Below are 20,062 nucleotides of genomic sequence, written 5' to 3' on the forward strand. Positions count from 1 at the left end.
CGGTAGTTACTACTTCAGTTATGTAGGAACTATTTTCTTTGGCAGGTCAGAGTTATATGTCAATGTTATAATGCTTAACTAAAGAACTTGAATTGTAGTTGTTGTCTACACTTATAAAAATGAAGATGCTTCCAAAAAACCTTTTGATCTGAATGGTTCCATTAAGAATCTTTACCATCTGAGGAACCTTTGTGGCTTCAGATTAGAAAAATGTAAAAAGAGATTGTTCTTTTAAAGTTTTTTTGATTTGTGTTTCTCTTTTATAGCATCACTGTGAAGAACCTTCAAGCGTCTTTTATTTTTAAGAGTGTATATTTGTACAAAAGTTCTGCATAAGATCATTCAGAGACGTTCTTTTGTCGTGTCGTTTAATGTCAGTTTCAAAGGTCACGGTAATGATTCGGCTCTTGTTGAACCTACTTCAGAACATCTAGTACTTGTGCCTAAAAAAGGATAATTGAGGATGTAATTGAACTTCCTGAAGCTGAGCCTGTGAAGTGTTACACTTCTGACCGATTTAAATGTGTTACCCTAAAATAGTACATGGGAGGTCTGCGGCACTAAACGCAGAACATTAAGAGCGATCCTGTTATTTAATAATGTTATTTTCTTATTTTAATCTGATAAGGCTTGGTCAGGCGTTTTTCATTTAAATGGTTCTCATTCTAGAGAGTGGGAAGATTTTTCTTCTGCTGGGATTGGAAGTAATCTGCCACGCTGTGGATAGAGAGTGTGTTTTTTTTTTTTTTTTTTTTTTTTTTTTAACAATGCATAAAACTCTTATTTCTGTGAGGTCTCGGGTGAATCGGATGAGTGTTTGAACGTAGATGAGTTTCACGTCTCTGCTGGCAGATGATGTAGCTTTGTGGTGTTTTATTATTTCTTAACTAATCTTTCTCCGCTGTGATTTAGAACGTATGTTCTGCTCAATTCTTCTCTCTTGCATGCCCTGAGTTTAATGCATTGGCATACTCTCCTACATAAACTTTCTTATTATTTTATAATATATATATATATATATATATATATATATATATATATATAGGGTTATATAATATTACAGTACCAATATTACACTCTGACTCTCTCTTTCTCTTTTCATTTGTACATGGTAAGCTATTTTGCTTTTTCTAAAGATTCATATCTGGTAATATTCTTTGGGGGGGGAAAAAAAAATCACACTTACAGTTACGTTATATCTTAATTAGCATCTTCAAAACCAACCCTGCTTACTTGTTTTGCAGATATCGCAGTCATTCTGTTTTGATTCCAGGGACTGGAACACATGCGCAAAACTGGAAAATTGCATAATTGAAAATTTCATATTCGAGTAAAGCAAGGAGTCAGTGAGAACAAAACCGACACCTCCTACGCTATACATCACATATAAGAAAAGTAGGAGACCCCGATAAATATAATAATTAGTTTTGTATATGATAAATGACTTGCGAGCAGAAGAAACGCAATAAATGCGTTCATTTAGGTGTATGTCTGCTGTTTGAAAACTATTAGAACTGGCGCAGCTTATAATGACAGAAACAACATTTCAGATGCTGTTTAACGACATTAGTGAAGCTATCCCGTCCCATCGTGCAAAGTCACATGATCTTGAAATATCTGGTTCGTAAACGATTTGTGGGTTGAATTTGAAAGGACCCCGTGTGCGCAGTTGGGAACATCGCGAACACGTAGCGCAGAGTCCACTAGTTGATGTTGAAAGAGCGGGGCAGAGGCGGTTTACGCGCTCGGTGACGCGCCGTTGAAGCGCGCGGTCCAGAGGTGAAGGCGGCACGTTACGCTGTTCGGTCTCCCCGCGGTGCTCCTATCAGCTCTGAACGCGCGGCGATATGAGTGCAGGCGTCCCCGACACACCGCCGCGGAAAGCAAACCTTGAGGTGATGCGGACTTGACTCGCGAGCGTACGGACGCGTGCGTCTGCTCTGCCGAGAGTAAGTTCCCGTCGTGCGCGCGATGCTGCTTTTAGCGGCGGCTTTGGAGCAGCTGGAGTGAGATGCTGAGAGGTCGCGCTCTGAAGAATGGACTGTTTATGTATCGTCAGCACAAAGGTAAGACGTGTTTGCGATGTCCTCCGTGCTGTTTGTCCAGAGTACGTTTCGCGCGTCACTATGCTGACAGACCGTAAGATTAAGATGGGCAACTTTGACAATCAGTGGCTACGTTATTTAAACGAGTGTTTTACAAAGTCCGTCTATCTGTCTTGTTCTAAACATTTTACGTAATGGTAGGAAACCACCACGTAATTACTAATGCCATATTTGATTACTTTAAGAAATAATTCAGCGATCACACTGTGCAGTGAGCACCGATTAGGCTGTTATTAAGTTAGAAAGTGCTATTTGAGCTTAATTGCTGAATATTTAGGAGGCGTAAGTAGAGCTGCAGGAAAGAGTTACACAACCGCATTTTATAACTGACTGACTCCCTTAAGTTTTGAGGACTCTTGCAGGAATTGAAAGAGACTGATGCTTGCTATGAACAAAGGAGCACTCAGCCACTGGTCATCCATCACACCTTTAACATGCATATTTAAATGTATTTAAATGCACAGTCAAATGTATTTAATTAAATGTTCGTTTTACTGAAAAATTACCCCGTTCTTTGCACTTAATAGCTATGTGTCAAATTCACAGCACTCATAACTATTGGTTTGTAAACTTAAATAAATGAAGGCAATCGATTTCCTCAATTGAGTTTACAGTGTAGCGTGTTTTGGAGAGGGAATGAATCAAAACCGTGCTTGAGTGGCCGAGTAGAGGCGAAAGAACTGTTATTTTTGGCTGCGTGTCTGAGAGCATGAAATCAGTAGCTGCCTGACACTTTGGAGTATTAAAAAGTGAATCATTTAAAGATGCGTTACAAAGTCTTGATCTTTCCCATCATTATCTCTCGAAAACGAAGCTAACGCCGGTTCGAGATGGGACGCAGTTATCGGTTTATACTGGCATCGGTTGATGTTTTTATGCGTGCTGCTGTATATTTAGGACGGTTTCTTTCTTGCTGCTTGTTTAAGGATGAGGGCTCTCGTTTCAATCTGGCACAAATGCGAGTCACTCTAGAACTGTAATCATTAGATTCGTTCCAGGGTGCGATCGGAGTGCCCTTCAATGGGCGAAATTTGTAAAACGTGTTTTAAAAGGTAAAGTTGTTTATCATCCAATGCCAATTATGATCACTCATCGCCATAACAGAACGCTGAAGTGTTTTAAGACCCAGCCATCTGGAAGTGCTGAAAGAAATTAGCATAATGAGATCATAGCGTACCGATTTTTATCCGTCACCAGTATTTATTTAACTGGCTAAGTGCGTTTAAGCGCACACCTGCGTCAAAGAGTCCTCTAGAATTCAACCGTTATTATCCCAGGTTTGCATATAAAGAGGATGTTTGCTGAGTGCTGAGCACTCGCCGTGTCTGAATACTTGCAGGCATGCACTTGAAATGTGCTAAAATCGTGGTTATGTAATCCGTGGAGTGCTTTATATTGGAGTGTGGCGAAAGCACGACATCTGTGATGCTGTAAATGCTCAGCCGTGACGAGCCCTCCACCTGAAGGCAAAGCCCAATCGCTTCCTTAAGGCTTTCCCATGCTCTCATATGCAACTAGTGGCCATCTCCAGTTCATGATTTTTTTTTTTCTTCTAATTTTTAATTCCTTTCTGGATTCATCTTGACATTTTAAAATCCAGCGCTTTTTCTTGCACATGCATATTGCTTTAACGTGAATGTCATACGGTGTTCAGTGTAAGTGTTTTTAGTATGTATTTTACTCTCCCTCTTTTATTGGTTTGCTTTTAACTGAGTGGTTTGCCCTTTTCAAGAGCCTCTCTTTGAAGAACATAATAAGCATGGTTTGTAGAGAGCAGCGCACACTGTCGGTTTTATGTGACTGGTGGAAGTGACTAAACTTAAAATATGTTTTCAAGTGCCCCTGATTTCAACCAAAGATCCAGTCAATTAGCCCTTCTTCTTTTCAGGTGTTGTATTCTGATTGCTTAAAGAGGCGATAATTTATACCTGCATGTTATAATTTCTCCTCCTCAAGCCCACTTATAATGTTTTTAAAGGTGTCTAGCAAGTAAACATTTTGTTCTATGTGTCCAGTGTTCTCCCATCATAAAACATTTAGGTGTTTTGATCAAATCAGCTTTTTTCACAGGAACAGTTGTGTTTGTGCTCTATGGGCAGACTTATGGGCCGTTCTACAGAACTGGTGGAAACCGCTGTCCTACAGCCAAAAAATATGTAAAAAGTATATAAGTATTCAACATTTTCAATGTTTATTAAGATCCTGCTATCATCGATTATAACTCACAACAATATTTAAAATCTTAGTAAGCATACTAATATACTTAAAATCATTATTTCTTGTGTACTTTCAGTTGGGAGGTACCTGTGCTGAACCCTAGCTCCTACATTTCAACTTATATTAAGTTTTTGTATTGCCCCCCCCCATTGTTGTTTTTAAAAGCATGTTTTTGGGTTATTTTAAGGTAAAAATATTCTTTATAAATGATGAAACTTTACAGAACATTTTTTCATGTCATTACAAAAGCAGTGTATGATTTAGTTTTTATTGGTTGAAAAATTTTACAGTTTTGAAAAACCAAATTTTAGTACAGTTCTGCAGTTTTTTTTTTTTTTTTGTATGTTTGTGTTTTAGTATAAGAGTTAACATCTGTAATGTGGTGTAGTTGCTACCCAAACGTTACTGTCATGGGACATTTTGTCAAAAATAAAAAACACATAATTATCAGCTAAGACGTTATGATAGTTTTGGTTCAATGTATATTCAAACATAATGAGTCCTTAACTTTCAAATCAGTATGATCAACCTTTTGTCTTTGTAAAAAGACAATTTAGATTTAAAAATACAACCAATCTTATAAATTACACTTACACATAGTTAAGTTTAATTATGTTTAACTATGTTTTTACCTCTTTATCATGAATATTATACAGTGTGCATAACAAACAAATATTTTGGAAAAAGACACATTTTTTTCCAACTCTGTAGAATGTCCCATATATTGACACTGTTAATTATCAGCATCATCTGACAAGTGTCTGATGCAGGACTTTTATTTTGACAGTGCTGAGAATGCACATTTAGTATAAGCAGATATTTATTTAGGGAAAAAGTGAATTTCTTTCCTTTTTATTTTAAGTTTTAACAATTTTTTTTTTGTTAAATGTACTATGACAGAATTTCAAAATAGAGCCGTTTTTGTATTGATACTTTTTTTTTATTATTTCTTTATAATTGAGTAAATATTAAACACAAATATACATTTTATGATATTTGTTGTCTTTTAAATGAAATGGTGTGATCATATCGGCTTTAAATCGGCCGTCAGACACTCTGCTCTCTAAAATATCAGCACTGGCATCAGCTGTATAAAAACAAAAAAAAAAAAAGTCCATATTAGTCGATTACTACAAGAGTGTTTTCTTGCAAAACTATACAAAGTGTGAGCTTGGGTGGTCCGGGGAGGGAGTTTTCAGTTAGAGTATGTTTATACATTAAATCACTTAAAACTTTAAAACTTTAATTTTAAATTCCAGTTATCATCCCTCAGATTCATAACTGAGAAAATCAACCTGTTTTGTCGGTTATGCAGCTTTTATTCTACTTTTAGCTAATGTGTTCACTCAACGGACAGCTTCCTACAACAGTTGTGGACCTGCACAATGAAATCAATATGGATGACCATCAGAGATCACCGAGCTTGTCCTGAGATCGTGGATTTGAAGAGGTTCTTAAGGCTTTGCCTGGGTTCATTTTTTTTTTTCATGTTTTTTCCCTGCCGTCTCAAGCAAAAGCAAAAACCTGCTGATGGCACTTAACTTTTTGAAGCTTTTATGAATATTATGTGTTTGAAGGCCCAAAAGTGTTTTTGTGTTCTTAGTGGTCCTCCGCATCTACTTAGAGGCTCTTCAGAGTTCTGTTGACAAACCTGTCTCAACTTAATTAAACATTTGAATTTATTCAACACAACTTTCTGACACAAATTAAATGCGTATATGAAATTACAGTTTATTATGGCATCCACAAGTTTTTTGAGAGTGGAGTAAAAGTTTCCTTGGCTTACCTTTTAAGCTTTAAGTAGCTTAGCATTCATCCCTTAATTGTCTTTGGAAAGACCTATTTTTGCCTGTAAGAGAATTTGATCTTTGTCCTGGTCAGTTGAAATACACTTGAGTATTTACAAGAATAAGCTGTGGAAGCGTTAATGAGCAGTTGCGTTACTCGAGGTCATTGCGTGGTGTTATTCAGTGAAGACTAGAGAGCACGACCCGGGCTAAATGGAGGATTCAGACGAGGAACTGCATGTAAAGTATCTTGCATTTAAAATAATTGCTCATGTGTCAAGCTGTGGTGCTTCCTGTCTTTGAGTGGCATTTATAGAGAGAAATGCTGCTTGGTTATCCTTTGTTCTGTATTAGTTTGGTCTGAGGTAATGTGGATGCTGTTTCTGTGGCGTATTGCAAATAATATATGAAACGAAAGGATTTAAAACCTCCTTTAGGCGTTCGTTTTATTTCTCAGGATCCGTTACGGTTTGTAAATTGAATAATGAAATAAAGTGGAGTTATCCCTTTGATCGTGAAGGCTGGAGTAATGCAAATCTTGTTGTTGCGAATTGTTTTATTAACCAGATATTTAGTTATAAATTATAAATGGCAGAGGGGGAATATTAGTGGTTTTTAATGATATTTTGGGTGAGTGACACCGTGAAGAGAAAGTGATGTCGCTGTTTGTTCCAGTTTGAAGCTGTGTTTCTCTTTTTCCTGAATATGGGTCTCGTTAGAAGTATGATCAGAGGTTTTACACGAGTCCTGCCTCTCACGGCCTGTTTCTTTCTTCGGGGAAGACTGCCAGCTGAAAATATAGCACAAACTGACATTCTTATGTTATGCGTTTGCATTTCAAACAAGTTATTTAAATGTTAAATGTTGTCCTATTTTCATAACTAATGCTGTATCACCTGCAAAACTGCTGTTAGGGTAATTAGTGTGTCCTGAATATGATCGTTTGGCAATAGTTGGTTGTGGTTGAATGACTGTTACTGTTCAGAGAAATGTGTGCAGTACTGCAGGGGAGGGCTATATCACAAAAACATCACCTCTTGAATGGGATGCTACTATATGAACTATCCTCTTAATGAAAACCGCAGACCTGCAAGCACCCGTTTTTCTCTGTTTAGACATAACTGGCTGTTTTTATGTGAACCCTTAGGGACGAAGTGCATGTCAGTACAACGCTCAACTCTTTCAGGTCAAACGCTTTAAAACATCTGCAAGTAATGTACTTGCGCGATCCCTAATAAGTGCAGTGTCCAGCGTACCACGTTTGATTTCAGTGCATGTCGTGTTGTACAGCATATCGAGACTGAGGTGCCACTGCTAGAATCCATGTTTTTTTTTTCAAAAGCAGATTGTGACGGTTTTAATTCATCCACAGTCAAAAATCGTAATGTCGCACACCCCTGCCTACAATGCTGTGTTGATGTCAGCAGGGGTAGCAGAGGTCAACGAGGTGAGGTACGTGTGCCGGCGGGAGCTGTGGCCGAGCTCTGCGCTCGCACTTCCACGCTTACTGAGTCACTTCCCATTCACTTACTCACTGCCCCCCACACGCACACTTTAGTGCCGGACGCTGTAGCTAAAACATTTTAGCTTTTTAAAAAGACATTCATTTTTTTCAGATTTAAAAAAAAATAAAATAAAGGTTAGTTCACCCAAAAAAGAATATCGTCATTAGTTACTCGCCCTCACGAGGCTCCAAAGCTGTAAGAACTTTGTTCATCTTCGGAAAAACAAATGAAGACATTTTTGATGAAATCGGAGCTTTCTGACCCTGCGTAGACAACAAGACGACTGAAATGTTCTCAGAGCCGTAAACGTAGAAAGGATATCGCTAAAACCGTCCATGTGAGATGTCAGTGGCTCCAATTTAATTTTGCGACGCTACGTGAATCCTGTTATCAGCGGTGTTTGTTTTCCGGAGAAAATGCATGTATGTTGAGGGCAAACAACGATGTTTACATATGATACTGTGCATACATAGTATTCTGTAGCTTCACAACCTTTTTGGTGTCCCTTGCTGTCTATGCGGGGTCAGGGAGCTCTCAGATTTCATCAAATATATCTCCGCTTGTGTTGTAAAGATGAAAAAGGTCTTACAGGTTTGAAACGACATGATGAGGGCGAGTAATTAATGACAGAATTAAAATTTTAGTGTGAACTAACAGTTTAAATGTCATTGGAATACCTTAATATGTGTTTTTTGCCTGAGCAATGGTTTGACAGCCATAATCTTTCTGACTAGATCTCACTCTTTAGACTCTGTGTGGGACTCTGTCCCCATTCTGGCTCTCTCTCTCTCTCTCTTTCTGTGTCTCATGTACGCTGTGGTAAGCTTGCCGAGTGGGTGACGTCTGTGGGGAGATCCAGTCTGGTGCAGTGAGACCCCCAGCTGTTATGTCTTGACTATCATGCTGTTCACGGTCTGTTTGAATTTAGAGCGAGGAAACACTTCAGTATTGGTTGCTATCGTGTTCTAAGGCCTGAAGTCTGCGTTTCAAATCTGAAATGTGCACAAATAGTGGATGTACAGAGATGATCAAACACTTCAACTTATACCTAGACTGTGAGAGAGAAGCTGCATTACAGTATCTGAATTACAGTATTGTACATGATCATTTAAAAGTCTGGAGTCAAAAATGTTTTACTTTTCTGAAAGAAACGAAAACTTTTTTCAGCAAGGATGCATTCAGTTGATAAAAAGTGACCGTAAAAATGTACACATTTTTTATTTTATTATTATAATTTTTTTTATTAAATGTTTTTTCCACTTTGTACTCAAAGAATCCTGAAAATAAATAAAAAAATAAATACATAAATGAATTAATCTGAATATATATTCAGAAACTGTATATTTCAGTTTTTTTTTTTTTTTTTTTTTTTCAAAAGCGTCAGCAAACCTTTGAACTTTGACTCCAAACTTTTGAACAGTAATATGTACTGAATTCACTGAAAATCTTGCTTCTTGATCATTGGTGATGTGCGTCTTTTACGTATGAAAGGAATGTAGTGTGCACATTAATCTCCTTTTTAATGAGATGTTGGGTAAAGCTTGTGCTAGCTTAGCATACTAATTAGCCTGTTAGCTTAGCCAAAACGAGGCTAAATGAGAACAGCTTTACTGGGAGGTAGGGTATAAAATGCAGTGTGGGAGCTAGGAGAGAAGAAAACAAACGTAAAGGGCTGATTAGGCAGAATGCAAATGTGACATAATTGTGTCATAACATGTTAATTAGAGCATACTGGCATCATCGAGTCTCGGCTAATAATTTATCATTTTGTCACCTAACTGCTTTTACGGTAAAGTAGGCTTGATATTTTACAGTAGAGACTGTCAGATGCAAATGTTTATCATAATCGAATAAAGTTGGAGTATCACGAACTGCTCTTTTTTTCAGTGAGTTGTTGTGTGTGTGTGTGTGTGTGTGTGTGTGTTTTTTTTTTTTTTTTTAACCTGTTATAACCTCTTTATGTGTTGAACTGGGACTTGGTGCAGTCTATGAGTTTTTGTTACACCTAAGACAAGAATAAGACCTGTACTCGTACTTGGTTGGTGTAGACTGTGTAGGAATCGGTGTAGTCTGTGTCGTGCTTTAGCTGCACTCTTATAGTTTAACTCCAGTGGAGTTGACAGGGCTGCACAGGCAATCTAATGAGACACCTGCGGTGGAGCTGGAGGCGGCCGCCCACCCCTGAGTGTGACCCCGCCGGTCTGAGAGGAATAAATTACCTGTCAGTGCAGTGTATGAGTATGTTGAGTAAGACTGTCAGCTTGTTTTATGCTGCTGGCCATTGTGCATTGCATATTTTAAGCATCACCACAGTCTTTGAAGTCACTCTCGGGGGACTTTTAAACTAAAATGTCCTGAAATCCAGCTGTGCAGGGGTGACGTACTGTGCCAATGTTAGTCAATATGTGTGGTTTGTTAGGAAAGGGTAATATTTGGCCAAGATACGACTGTTTGAAAATACGCAATCTGACAGTGCAAAAAAAAAAAAAACATTGAGAAAATCACATTTAAAATTAGCAATGCATATTACTAATCAGAAATTAAATTTTCATATGTTTTCAGTAGAAAATGTGAGCATATTTATTTCGTGGAAGAATAAAATGTATAATTTTGACCCATACAGTGTATGTCTGGCTGTTGCTATTGCAATGACTGCTGGAAATTCTGCTTTGTCATCAGAGGGATAAACTGCATTTTAAACTATTTCAAAACGGAAAAGTCATATTAATTTGAAATCATATTACTATTTCTCAGTATTAATGTTTTTACTGTATTTTCATCAAATAAACAGCCTTGGTGTGCATAAGAGACTAAAATCTCCAATCGTTTCAAATGTAGTGTACCTAAGAAAATTGACTGGCCTGTTATGTATATTTTTCGTATTATATCTTGGTCACTGAGATGCCAGGGCCTACTTGGACTTAAAATTGATCTCTGGCCTGTTATGTATCAACCAGGTCAGGCTAAAGCTTGGTCACTGAGATGCCAGTCCAGATGCTCTGGTTTCCTTTGAGTCAGTGAGTAATGCACCCAGCCGGAGCACTGATTCTGGCAAGAGGAGCATTATGTGCAGCCATTCCTCACATCTGTAACCAGGTCAGACACATTCAAATTCACATTAGCCCCTTTATTGGTGATCTGACTAAGCTTTGTCCAGCTGCATGCTCTGGTTTCCTTTTCAGTCCAGTTGTTTTTAACATCTGGTCAAAATGCAGTGCAGGGCTATTATCGTTAGCTAAAATTAAAACTCAAACCCTAAAAACACCAAAGAAAACTTAAAGAACTTCAAGTACTAAAATTACAAAATCAGTTGTGCACAAAACTAGAACTATTAGAACACTACTATTTTTACCAGCTCAGAAATGGTCGTCTCCATCTTTTGCTTTAGTGTATCAATAGGAAATATCAGTTCATTTCTAGCTCCTTTATTGGTTAATTGTAAGAATGTTGTGATTTTTGTCTGCACACGGAGTCTGGCAGCAGCCAGTGCTCCACACAGAGATGTGATTTCTTCATCATATAGTCTGACTGGAATGACATGAAGAAACAACAAACTGTGACGGGCTAAATCCACAAGAACTGTGGAAACATGCTTCAAGAAACCTACCTGCAAAGCTACAGTACAGTTAAACGTTTTAGGCACATGTGTAAAAATGCTGCAAAATAAGGACGCTGTTTAAAAATAATATGATAATTACATTAATGGCAAAGTGAATGTTTGGAAATGTAAACTAATATTTCCTACTGACACCATACACTGTGAAAAACAATAGTTGTTTCAACTTGAAATAAGTTGTTAACCCACTGCCTAAAATGTTGAGTCAACTAAAATATTTTAGTAACAACTAAATAAAAAAAAATAAATAAATGAATAAATTGTAGGCAGCTAACAAGTTTTTTCAATATTTCACAGTGTACAACAAAAGATAGAAATACCTGACTTAAAACATTTTTAACTTACGAAAAAAATCGTTCTTCTAATAATTTTCTTTTATTAATTGTCTTTAATAATTGTCTTCTGATAATTCAGTGGCCACCACTGTAAAAAAAATGACACTAAAACTTTTTAAATAAAATAAAAACAGAAAATATAAAAATGAATTCTAATATTAAGAAAAATGCAACACCGTTTTAAACTAAAAATGGAAAATTAATGTTTTGAAAAGAAAAACTAAAATACAAACCCATACATTTATTTTCGCCATGTACACTATAACAATGTTAATTTTAAAACCGTGATATGCACATAGGTATTACATGTTCTATGCACTGTTTAATGCGTATGTGTGCCAGGAAGGTGACATCGCCAACTACTGGCCTGGCATGCATACTATAAGAGCTTTATTTGTTTTAGCGGATCCTTGTAAACGGGATTGTTTTTAGAATGTTGTCGTCTGTATGCGAACCTTTCCAAACACCACAAAGAAAAAAAACATCCGTTTTTAGTACAATCAATGTCATGTAAACACATCCTAAAATAACAGCGTTAAGGTGGATGCTAAATCAATCTCATAAAGAGCTTTAAAAATGACAAGACGCTGACGACGAGTTCTGAAAATTGTGTAGATTTGCACATCCCTTCCCGAAAATTCCTATGAGTAGACAAACCCAAATCCTTCAACAGTCTGTCTTGTTGGTAGCTTTATCTGCCTGTGGTTTACTGTGAGTTACTGTCAGCAGCTCCATGGCCTCCCGGTGTCACATGTCAGGGTGTGTTTTCCTGGGTCGTGCCCAGCTCTGCAACTAGTTCAGCTGGAAAGGAACCATTCATCATCATTTCGATATATGTCATAAGCGTTTGTTTTATTGAAGATAATCAGACGGTTCATATATTTTCACACAAGCATGTTATCAGAGTACATTTAATAAAGGGACCGTTCAAACCGAGCATATAGTTTCATGACATTCAGAATAGTTTTCAGCTTTTCAGACGGTGTGATGAAATGTCATTTCCTCTTAAACCTTAAACGTATTGCTTGCTGCTGCTTTGGTGCGTGAGAAAATATGAGTGACTTTTATTATGTACTCCAGTAGTTCAAATTTGTACATGCCTTGCCAACATTTTGACTTTCACGTTTTCTAAAAACCCAAAATAACACACAAAATTAACAATGACTATATAATAATAATAATAATAATAATAATAATTTTTCGGGCATTACAAATAATATCAGTCAAACTGCAGTTGGGTTGTTTTGATCAAGTAATAATAACTTATAAATGATACTTATTTAATAAATACGTCATTTACAAAATTAAGGTTAGTTGAACTTTTTTTACATATTAAATGTTTTATAGCAAAAGCAGATAACTTCATGTTTTAGAGTTCACAAAAACATGCGTTTAATCTTTGCAATCTCCTCAGATGAGAGTAGATGTTGTTGTGATCATAGACTTATGGATGTTATTATACAGCTTTTTCTTCACCATTGTAACTTTACTTTGCTTTAGCAATGTTTCAGCTTTTATTTTCCTTTTTTATGCACTGAAGAAGATATCACACGTTCACCAGATTCATTGAAATCATCCATTCTCCATCACTTATGAGCTTTGACGAAACTCCTCTCAGCTAGCGCGTCTTTTCAAAGCGAAAGTAGGCTTGTCACCTGACCTGAATACTTGATTTATTGGGTTCTGTTAAAAAAAAACAACAAAGGCGCTTGCTGGCTTCTGCAGTAAAACGTGAACTCCGAACGCCTAGAAAGGGGACAATACCGGCGTTTTAGACAAAACGTGCTTCGAGTTCAGATCACGCTGTATGTGGAGAATAATGCAAGGCAATCATCTATTTAATTATTTTGTGGTGTTAATGGTTTATGCAAATAAACTCTGCATAAATACATAATGCATATCTCCATTAATCACTATCACAAGTCATTCATGCAATTTATTTAAACATCCTCATCTATTAATCGGCTGTAAAAATAGCTTGGTGACAAATTTAAACGTAAAATTTACAGCAGCAATGTTCAGTACATTGTCTGAAACTCTCGCTGGCCCTCTTCCTGTGTTGAGGGCTGCGTAATGTTTTAAGAAATGCTTGTGGTTTGCCTAAAAACCTAAATGTGTGAGAATAGAAATATGCAGTGCTGCATTTTGACAGGTTCATATTTGTTTAATTCTCCCTATAAGGAGATGCGTTTGGGACACTGGCTTTCTAACTCTTTTTTCCATACAGTCTGAGGTCATCTCCACACCACATTATAAGGGGATTCAGTATTTATTTTAGTCATCCGAAGCGGCTCTATTTAAAGGAGTTTCCTGTGTCAGTTTCCCCAGGATTTGTAAACCGTCATTATAGACCCATTACATTGTGGCTTCAGCAAAACTATAAAGGATGTTCAGCTGCATTTCGAACAAATTGTCAATTTATGAACAGCATATAGAATCATCAGTATGTGAATGGGGAATATATAATCTTTAGGCCTTGTCGACCTAAATTGGTTATTTTGCGATTTTTAATGTTTACGGTATGTTATTCAACTTGACTTAAAGGCTTAGTTCAACCACCCAAAAATAAATATTAGGCAGTGTTTTAGTCTTCTTCCAAGCATCCGAGGTGAATGTTCAGACTAACCCGATTGGAGTTGTAAAAAGTTGTCCTGGCACTTTTAAGCTCTATCATTGTAGTGGACGGGTGTTTCCCCAAAACGGTCCAAAATGCATTAAATAAAGTGCATGAAAATGTAATAAAACGTCTCTCACATGGCTCTGAGGGTGAATAAAGGCCTGCTGTTGTGAATCCATGTGTTTTAAAGATAAATAACCATAATTCAAACATAATGAACACCTTTTTTTTTTTTTCTCACTTCTGCTGAAAGTGACGAGGAGGACAGATGTCGTAGGACGTGCGTGCCTTTGGGAAATGTAGGAGCAAAGGATACAGTTTTTCATTACTTTAGCGAGGGAAAACCTGTCTCCTCTCGGCTGATGTCGAAATCCTCCAACCTTTTTCTTTATAAATCTTCGGTTTGTACTAATTTGTGTCCGGCATTTTGTTTTGTTCTCTTAATATACAATATGTCTTGCGTCATTTGCCATGACTGCTTCTGCATACTACAGAAAAAAAATTAATAAATGAACGGATGAATAAATTAATAGCTAACTGAATGAGTGAATGGATAAACTCAATGAATAAGTAATGAAATTAATGAATAATATGCTGAACAAAATAATGCGCACTGCAGTGAAAAAAATGACTGACAATAAGTACATGACGAACTGATTGAATAACGGGTTGAATTAATGAATGAATGATGCATTAAATGAATATATGAATGCATGAATACTGCATTGAATGAATGACTAACTGAAAGAATGAAAAAGCTAAATAAAAATAAAAAACTAGCTGAATGGTTGAATGAATGAATGGGCAGGCATACTGCTTTTGAGTTAAACTTTTACATTTCATGTTGGAATGAGGAATCTGTTCAATGATGTGTCATGAAACTAGTACAGCTAGGGAAATTAGCTGCATGGGTCATTTCTAAAAAATGCATTGGCCACGTGCGAGAAGATAAGGATATTCCTGCTTTTTTCGCTATTCGTTCAATGTCAAAGTCTGTGCTTGAAGTGAGCGTGTTTGCGGAACGGCGAGGTGTCTCTGCCTGCTGAGAGCTCATAGCTGTGGACTGGACTGATGGAGTGGTGTCAGCGTGATTTTTTTGCTCTGAGTGGGAGGCAGGAAGGGCTGGAGGTGATGTGAAGGAGCCATGAGTCAGCTTGAGCTTTCATAGGTCACCACCTGCAAGCAAATACAATCCCTTCATGTTTACAGACACGGACAGAAAGTCAGAGCTTAAGGATGGATAAAGGTATTGATACTAGATTCATAAATTCAGAACAAAATCAAACGTTCAGTAGATGAGAGTCATAAATCTTTCCAAAACGGAAGAAATTTCTTAAGATGGAAGACTTCTTAGGTTTTTAGAAGTTTGAAAGATGTTCTTAATGTTGAAGAATGTGTGTGTGTGTGTGTGTGTGTGTGTGTGTGTGTCTGTAAAATACATTCTTAACCCAGTTTTTTGTTCATTGACCGCTTTACATATGCTAAAGAGGTCATATGATGTGATTTCAAGTTTTTCTTTTTATTTAGGATGTTACAAGCTGGTAGTGCATAACAAAATGTCAAACCCAAAGAAAACTTTTAGTTAAAAAAATAAGATTCGACCACGCCTTCCAATACAGTGCGTAAAAAGAAGTCCAAGTCATTATAATGAGTAATTATGTCCACACTAGGTGCCACAAATCTCTTGTTTTAAATTTTTGTATCATTGTGCCAGGACGTGGTATCATTATGATTTCCATCACATTCTTGAGGTATTCGACCAATCACAACACACAGGATGGCTGGCCAATCAGAGCACACTTTGCTTTTCCGAATGATGAGTTTTGTAAAAACTTGCCCATTTCAGGAAAGCAGGTTTTAGAGGAGAAACAATAATGTACAATAGGCTATGTGGAAAATGTTTTTTTAACCTTAAACCATTGCATTACACCAAATGCGCAAAATAATGTTTTTTGGTTTTTTTGCAATGTCATATGACGCCTTTTAACCTCGCTCAGGAGCCATGTGGAGCACTTAATTGGTATTCTCGTGGACTATTGAATATCAACAGCCATTTGCATTATAAAGCTCAAAAGAGCCAGGGCGCTTTAATATTACCTCAGATTACATTTATTTGAAAGAAGAAAGACATGTACACCTAGAATGGCTTCAGGGTGAGTTAATCATGAGGAAATGCACATTTTTGGTGAACTATCCCTTTAAAAATGTCCGTATCTCTCTTAAGAAACAGAATAAAAAGAAACGGCAGTTAGGGGGAATACTCTTCTTGAAAATACTTCATGAATTCAGCCATTCATACTTTGTTCAAGTCATTTTAAAATGTGTGAGAAGTCTTTCACGTGAACCTTTACCACTCAACCTTTTTTTCCTGTGGAGAGTTACATTCACATTCATGAAAGTAATTTAACACTGCCCTCTACTGTATTGCACAGAACCAGGAAGTAGTTTGTTTGGTATGAATAACTGGATGACCACAATGTATTAGTCTGGTGTACCGCAAACTGGACCTCCCAACCCATCCCTGCATTTTTTTTTTTTTTTTTTTTTTTGTGTGAAGAGGCACAGTTTCATATTTTTAGTCTATAAACTACGTCACGGGCTACTGTTATATTTAAGTTATTAGATATATATATTTATATATATATATATATATATATATATATATATATATATATATATATATATATATATATATATATATATATATATATATATATTATTAAAACATTTAATCCGATTTGTAGCACTTCCCTGAGAGAAACAAATTGTAGTTGTCAATGATTCTGTGCTTCAAGTTTTGACCACAGAGGGGAGTTCCTCATCTTCTTCCAGAAGTGCTTGAACTGAAGCTCTCTCTGTGTTGTATGAAAGGAAGTGGCGTTTTTATATATATCTCACTGATACCTCCAGAGCTGTCGCCATAGGTTGCCAGGGCTATCCCAGAGAGCTCCCACATGGCTGTGCGAGAGCAACAGTTCGTCTGTGTGAGGCAGTGTGACAGATTGCAGATCGAGGAGGGCGGGACCATCCGTGTGGAAGACTCAGTCATGCAGACAGGGCCTAAACATACTCTATACCTTGCTGTGGGCTGGAAATCAAAGATGATGGAACATGAGAAGCCAGATACTTGCTGGACTGAATAATTTAATTCTTGTCATGCTTACTTCCATTTACAATTTTAAGTGATGTTTCCAGTTATCGCGGTCTAGATGGCCGTAAATGAACCCATGAGGTATTTCCCCTGCGAGGTATATCCCGTACTGGAGTGTTAACAGGCTTACATGTGGCTCAATAAATCTAAGTAGCCTGACGAGCTGTCAATCCTAATGATTTCCTGCTGAGAACTCATCCCTGCAGCCAGTGTCAAATGCCATGCCGGTGCCATAGAAGTACCTATTTTTAACAGGCCTATATATTCATTCTGGGTCTTCTAAGTACAGACGTGTAATTATTTGCTTTTTTTTCCAGCAAGGTATGTAAACTGTATTTTTGTTGCTTTGTGGGTGTTTTTTTGAAGAGTTGATTTGTTCATGTATAGATGCTTGCTGAGCTGCAGTCTTTTTTTGATTGTAGTTAACAGATGGTCTACCCTTGAGGTTAATAATCAGACTGTTGAGTTGGTACAAATGTTCTTCATGGTCTATTTTTTTGTGTGTGTCTTTATGAATTTCTAGAACAGTTTTATTTTTTTCTCCCCTCTCTCTCTTTCTCTCTCTGCTGCTGCTGCCACCATTACATTTTTAAAGACATCTCACCAATGCAATTTTATAATATGTTGCATAATGCTTTTTGGTAACAACTTAGAATGAGTTTGAGAATGAATGTGTGTGTGTGTGTGTGTGTGTGTGTATTTTTTTCTAATTACATATGGTCAAGTCCAACAAGTTGTCCAAGTAGTCTAATATGTCATTTCTACTCTCACTTAGATATTCACATGCCTTCACCACCTTAATGTTATACAAATTATATATGAGAACTGTTGAATTAAATCTCTTGTCTTCTGTTTCATTAATATCAAAGCTGTGACATAATTGGATTGTTTCAGACCTGGTCTCATCACTTCAGTTCCTCCAGTCCTTCTCTGTCAGGATATGATGCAGATAATAAATGGCTCCAGTCACCTGGATCCCTTACGTAACAAAGTTATATGACAATGTGTTTGACTGAGTATTAGATAGAAATACAGTGGAACTGTGAAGTGCCACCTTAATACATGATACTTGATTATACAGTGTTTGAATACTGTTTGTCTGTTCTTCTTCAAAATGAGCTGTGCTTTCTGTGTCTGACAGTAACATCTGACCACTGTGTGTCATCATAGCACTTCAGTCCAGTGAGTGCAGATACTTATTGAAGGATTCACACAACATCAAGATCCACACCTGGAAACTAAACCAACCTCGAATAGAAGCACGATTAAGAATTGACTCCCATTGCAATCAATCTTTAATCCTGCTAATTAAACATAATCTGGCTGCCCTATTCAGTTAATGCTGTGTTAATGCTGACGTTGACACTATTTCATCACTTATACATGATGGACTGAGGCTGGGTGGTATTGCCAAAATGCTGCACACACACGCATATATAGATATATAGATGGATGGATGGATGGATGGATGGATAGGTAGTTGTATGTGTATATGTATGTATATATATATATGAGGACTATATATATAATATATTATATATAATATATATATTATATATATATATATATATGTATATGTCAGTATTATTGTCAATTAAAATGCTACACTAAAGAACACACAAAATGGTTTAAAACTGAAATGGCTCTGAGCACCTCTGGAGATAAAGTTCACGTGTATATATTGAGACATTAAAAATACAGTGAGCTTTAAATTTCTGTAGTTTAGGAAACCACTCACACATTTATACACACCACAAGAGTATTATAGACTGATTATAATGAAACTTCAGACAAAATGTCTTTTACCTTCAGGTAATCTTTGAATATATTCTGAGTTACGGGGCCGTATGCCATACGGCGTATTACCATACCCGTCATCACCTTGATAACTTTTGTGTAGTTTGGTAACTTTTTCCTTCCATGTCATCACACAGCCTTTTCTCTTCTATGGAAAAGATTGCATCCAGGTATTAAAAGACAAATTTCAGCAGAAATGAATGTTGGAACAAAGACCGATCCGGCCAATGAGAGACAAGTTTCTCTCTGCACACACAGTTTCGGTCTTACTGGTATCTGATTCTTTGATGGTATCCTGGGAATTCAGCAGTATGCCATCTAGATATTCTCTGAGAGCTTCTGCAAGGCAGTCGAATGATTAGCATCAGCCTGCGTACACAGTTTATTAGGAGAGAAGTCCTCATTGTTCTCAGAAAGTGCTGAGCGCGCAGCAATACACAAACTTTTGCTTGAAAAAAATGCTTCTACACCAAGCCAGGTTTATGGATCTACGCGCAAATCGTCCTTTTCCCCTTGAAACTCTCAGCGGGAAGGATTGATTTAGAAGTTAATAATAAGCTTTAGCTTTGGATGAATAATTTTTTTTGGATCGAAACTCCTCCAAAAGTCAATGTATATATTACCAATGTCACGCTGCCAGATGAAATCACTTTGTTGAAGATTGGATTAGATGTTGGATGGTGTTCCGTTCTTAACGTGTAAAAACCATAGAAATATTTTTGCCAGGGAAACTGTGGCTCTTATCTTATTAAATTTTGCCTGTTAACGAGAAATTATCTTTCTGTGTAGCCTTCATTGTATATGTAGGAAAGAATATGAGTATATTTAGAATATACAAAGAAAACTGATCAAAGCAAGTTCTGTTTCGTTATTCTTAGTTTCAAGGTTGGTCACATTACTAAAACAACAACATGACATTTTTGTGTTTTATA

At 36.9% G+C, this 20,062-nt stretch overlaps 1 protein-coding gene across 20 annotated transcripts in view; it reads left to right on the plus strand.

Moving 5' to 3' along the window:
* The window catches only part of dlg1a (discs large MAGUK scaffold protein 1a), a 104,027-nt gene that overhangs the window by 3,561 nt on the left and 80,404 nt on the right, over nt 1–20,062 (plus strand). Inside the window, exon 1 of one of the 20 annotated variants that reach the window (XM_043242817.1) lies at nt 1,851–2,066. The exons of the other annotated variants lie outside the window; for them this stretch is intronic. Within the exon in view, the coding sequence (XP_043098752.1) occupies nt 2,037–2,066 (30 nt within the window). The 5' untranslated portion in view covers nt 1,851–2,036. Of the gene's footprint in view, nt 1–1,850; nt 2,067–20,062 lie in introns of those variants that run through there. 20 annotated transcript variants of the gene reach the window in all.

The sequence above is a fragment of the Puntigrus tetrazona genome, chromosome 6, assembly GCF_018831695.1.
Source record: "Puntigrus tetrazona isolate hp1 chromosome 6, ASM1883169v1, whole genome shotgun sequence".
In the NCBI taxonomy this organism is placed as follows: Eukaryota; Metazoa; Chordata; class Actinopteri; order Cypriniformes; family Cyprinidae; genus Puntigrus; species Puntigrus tetrazona.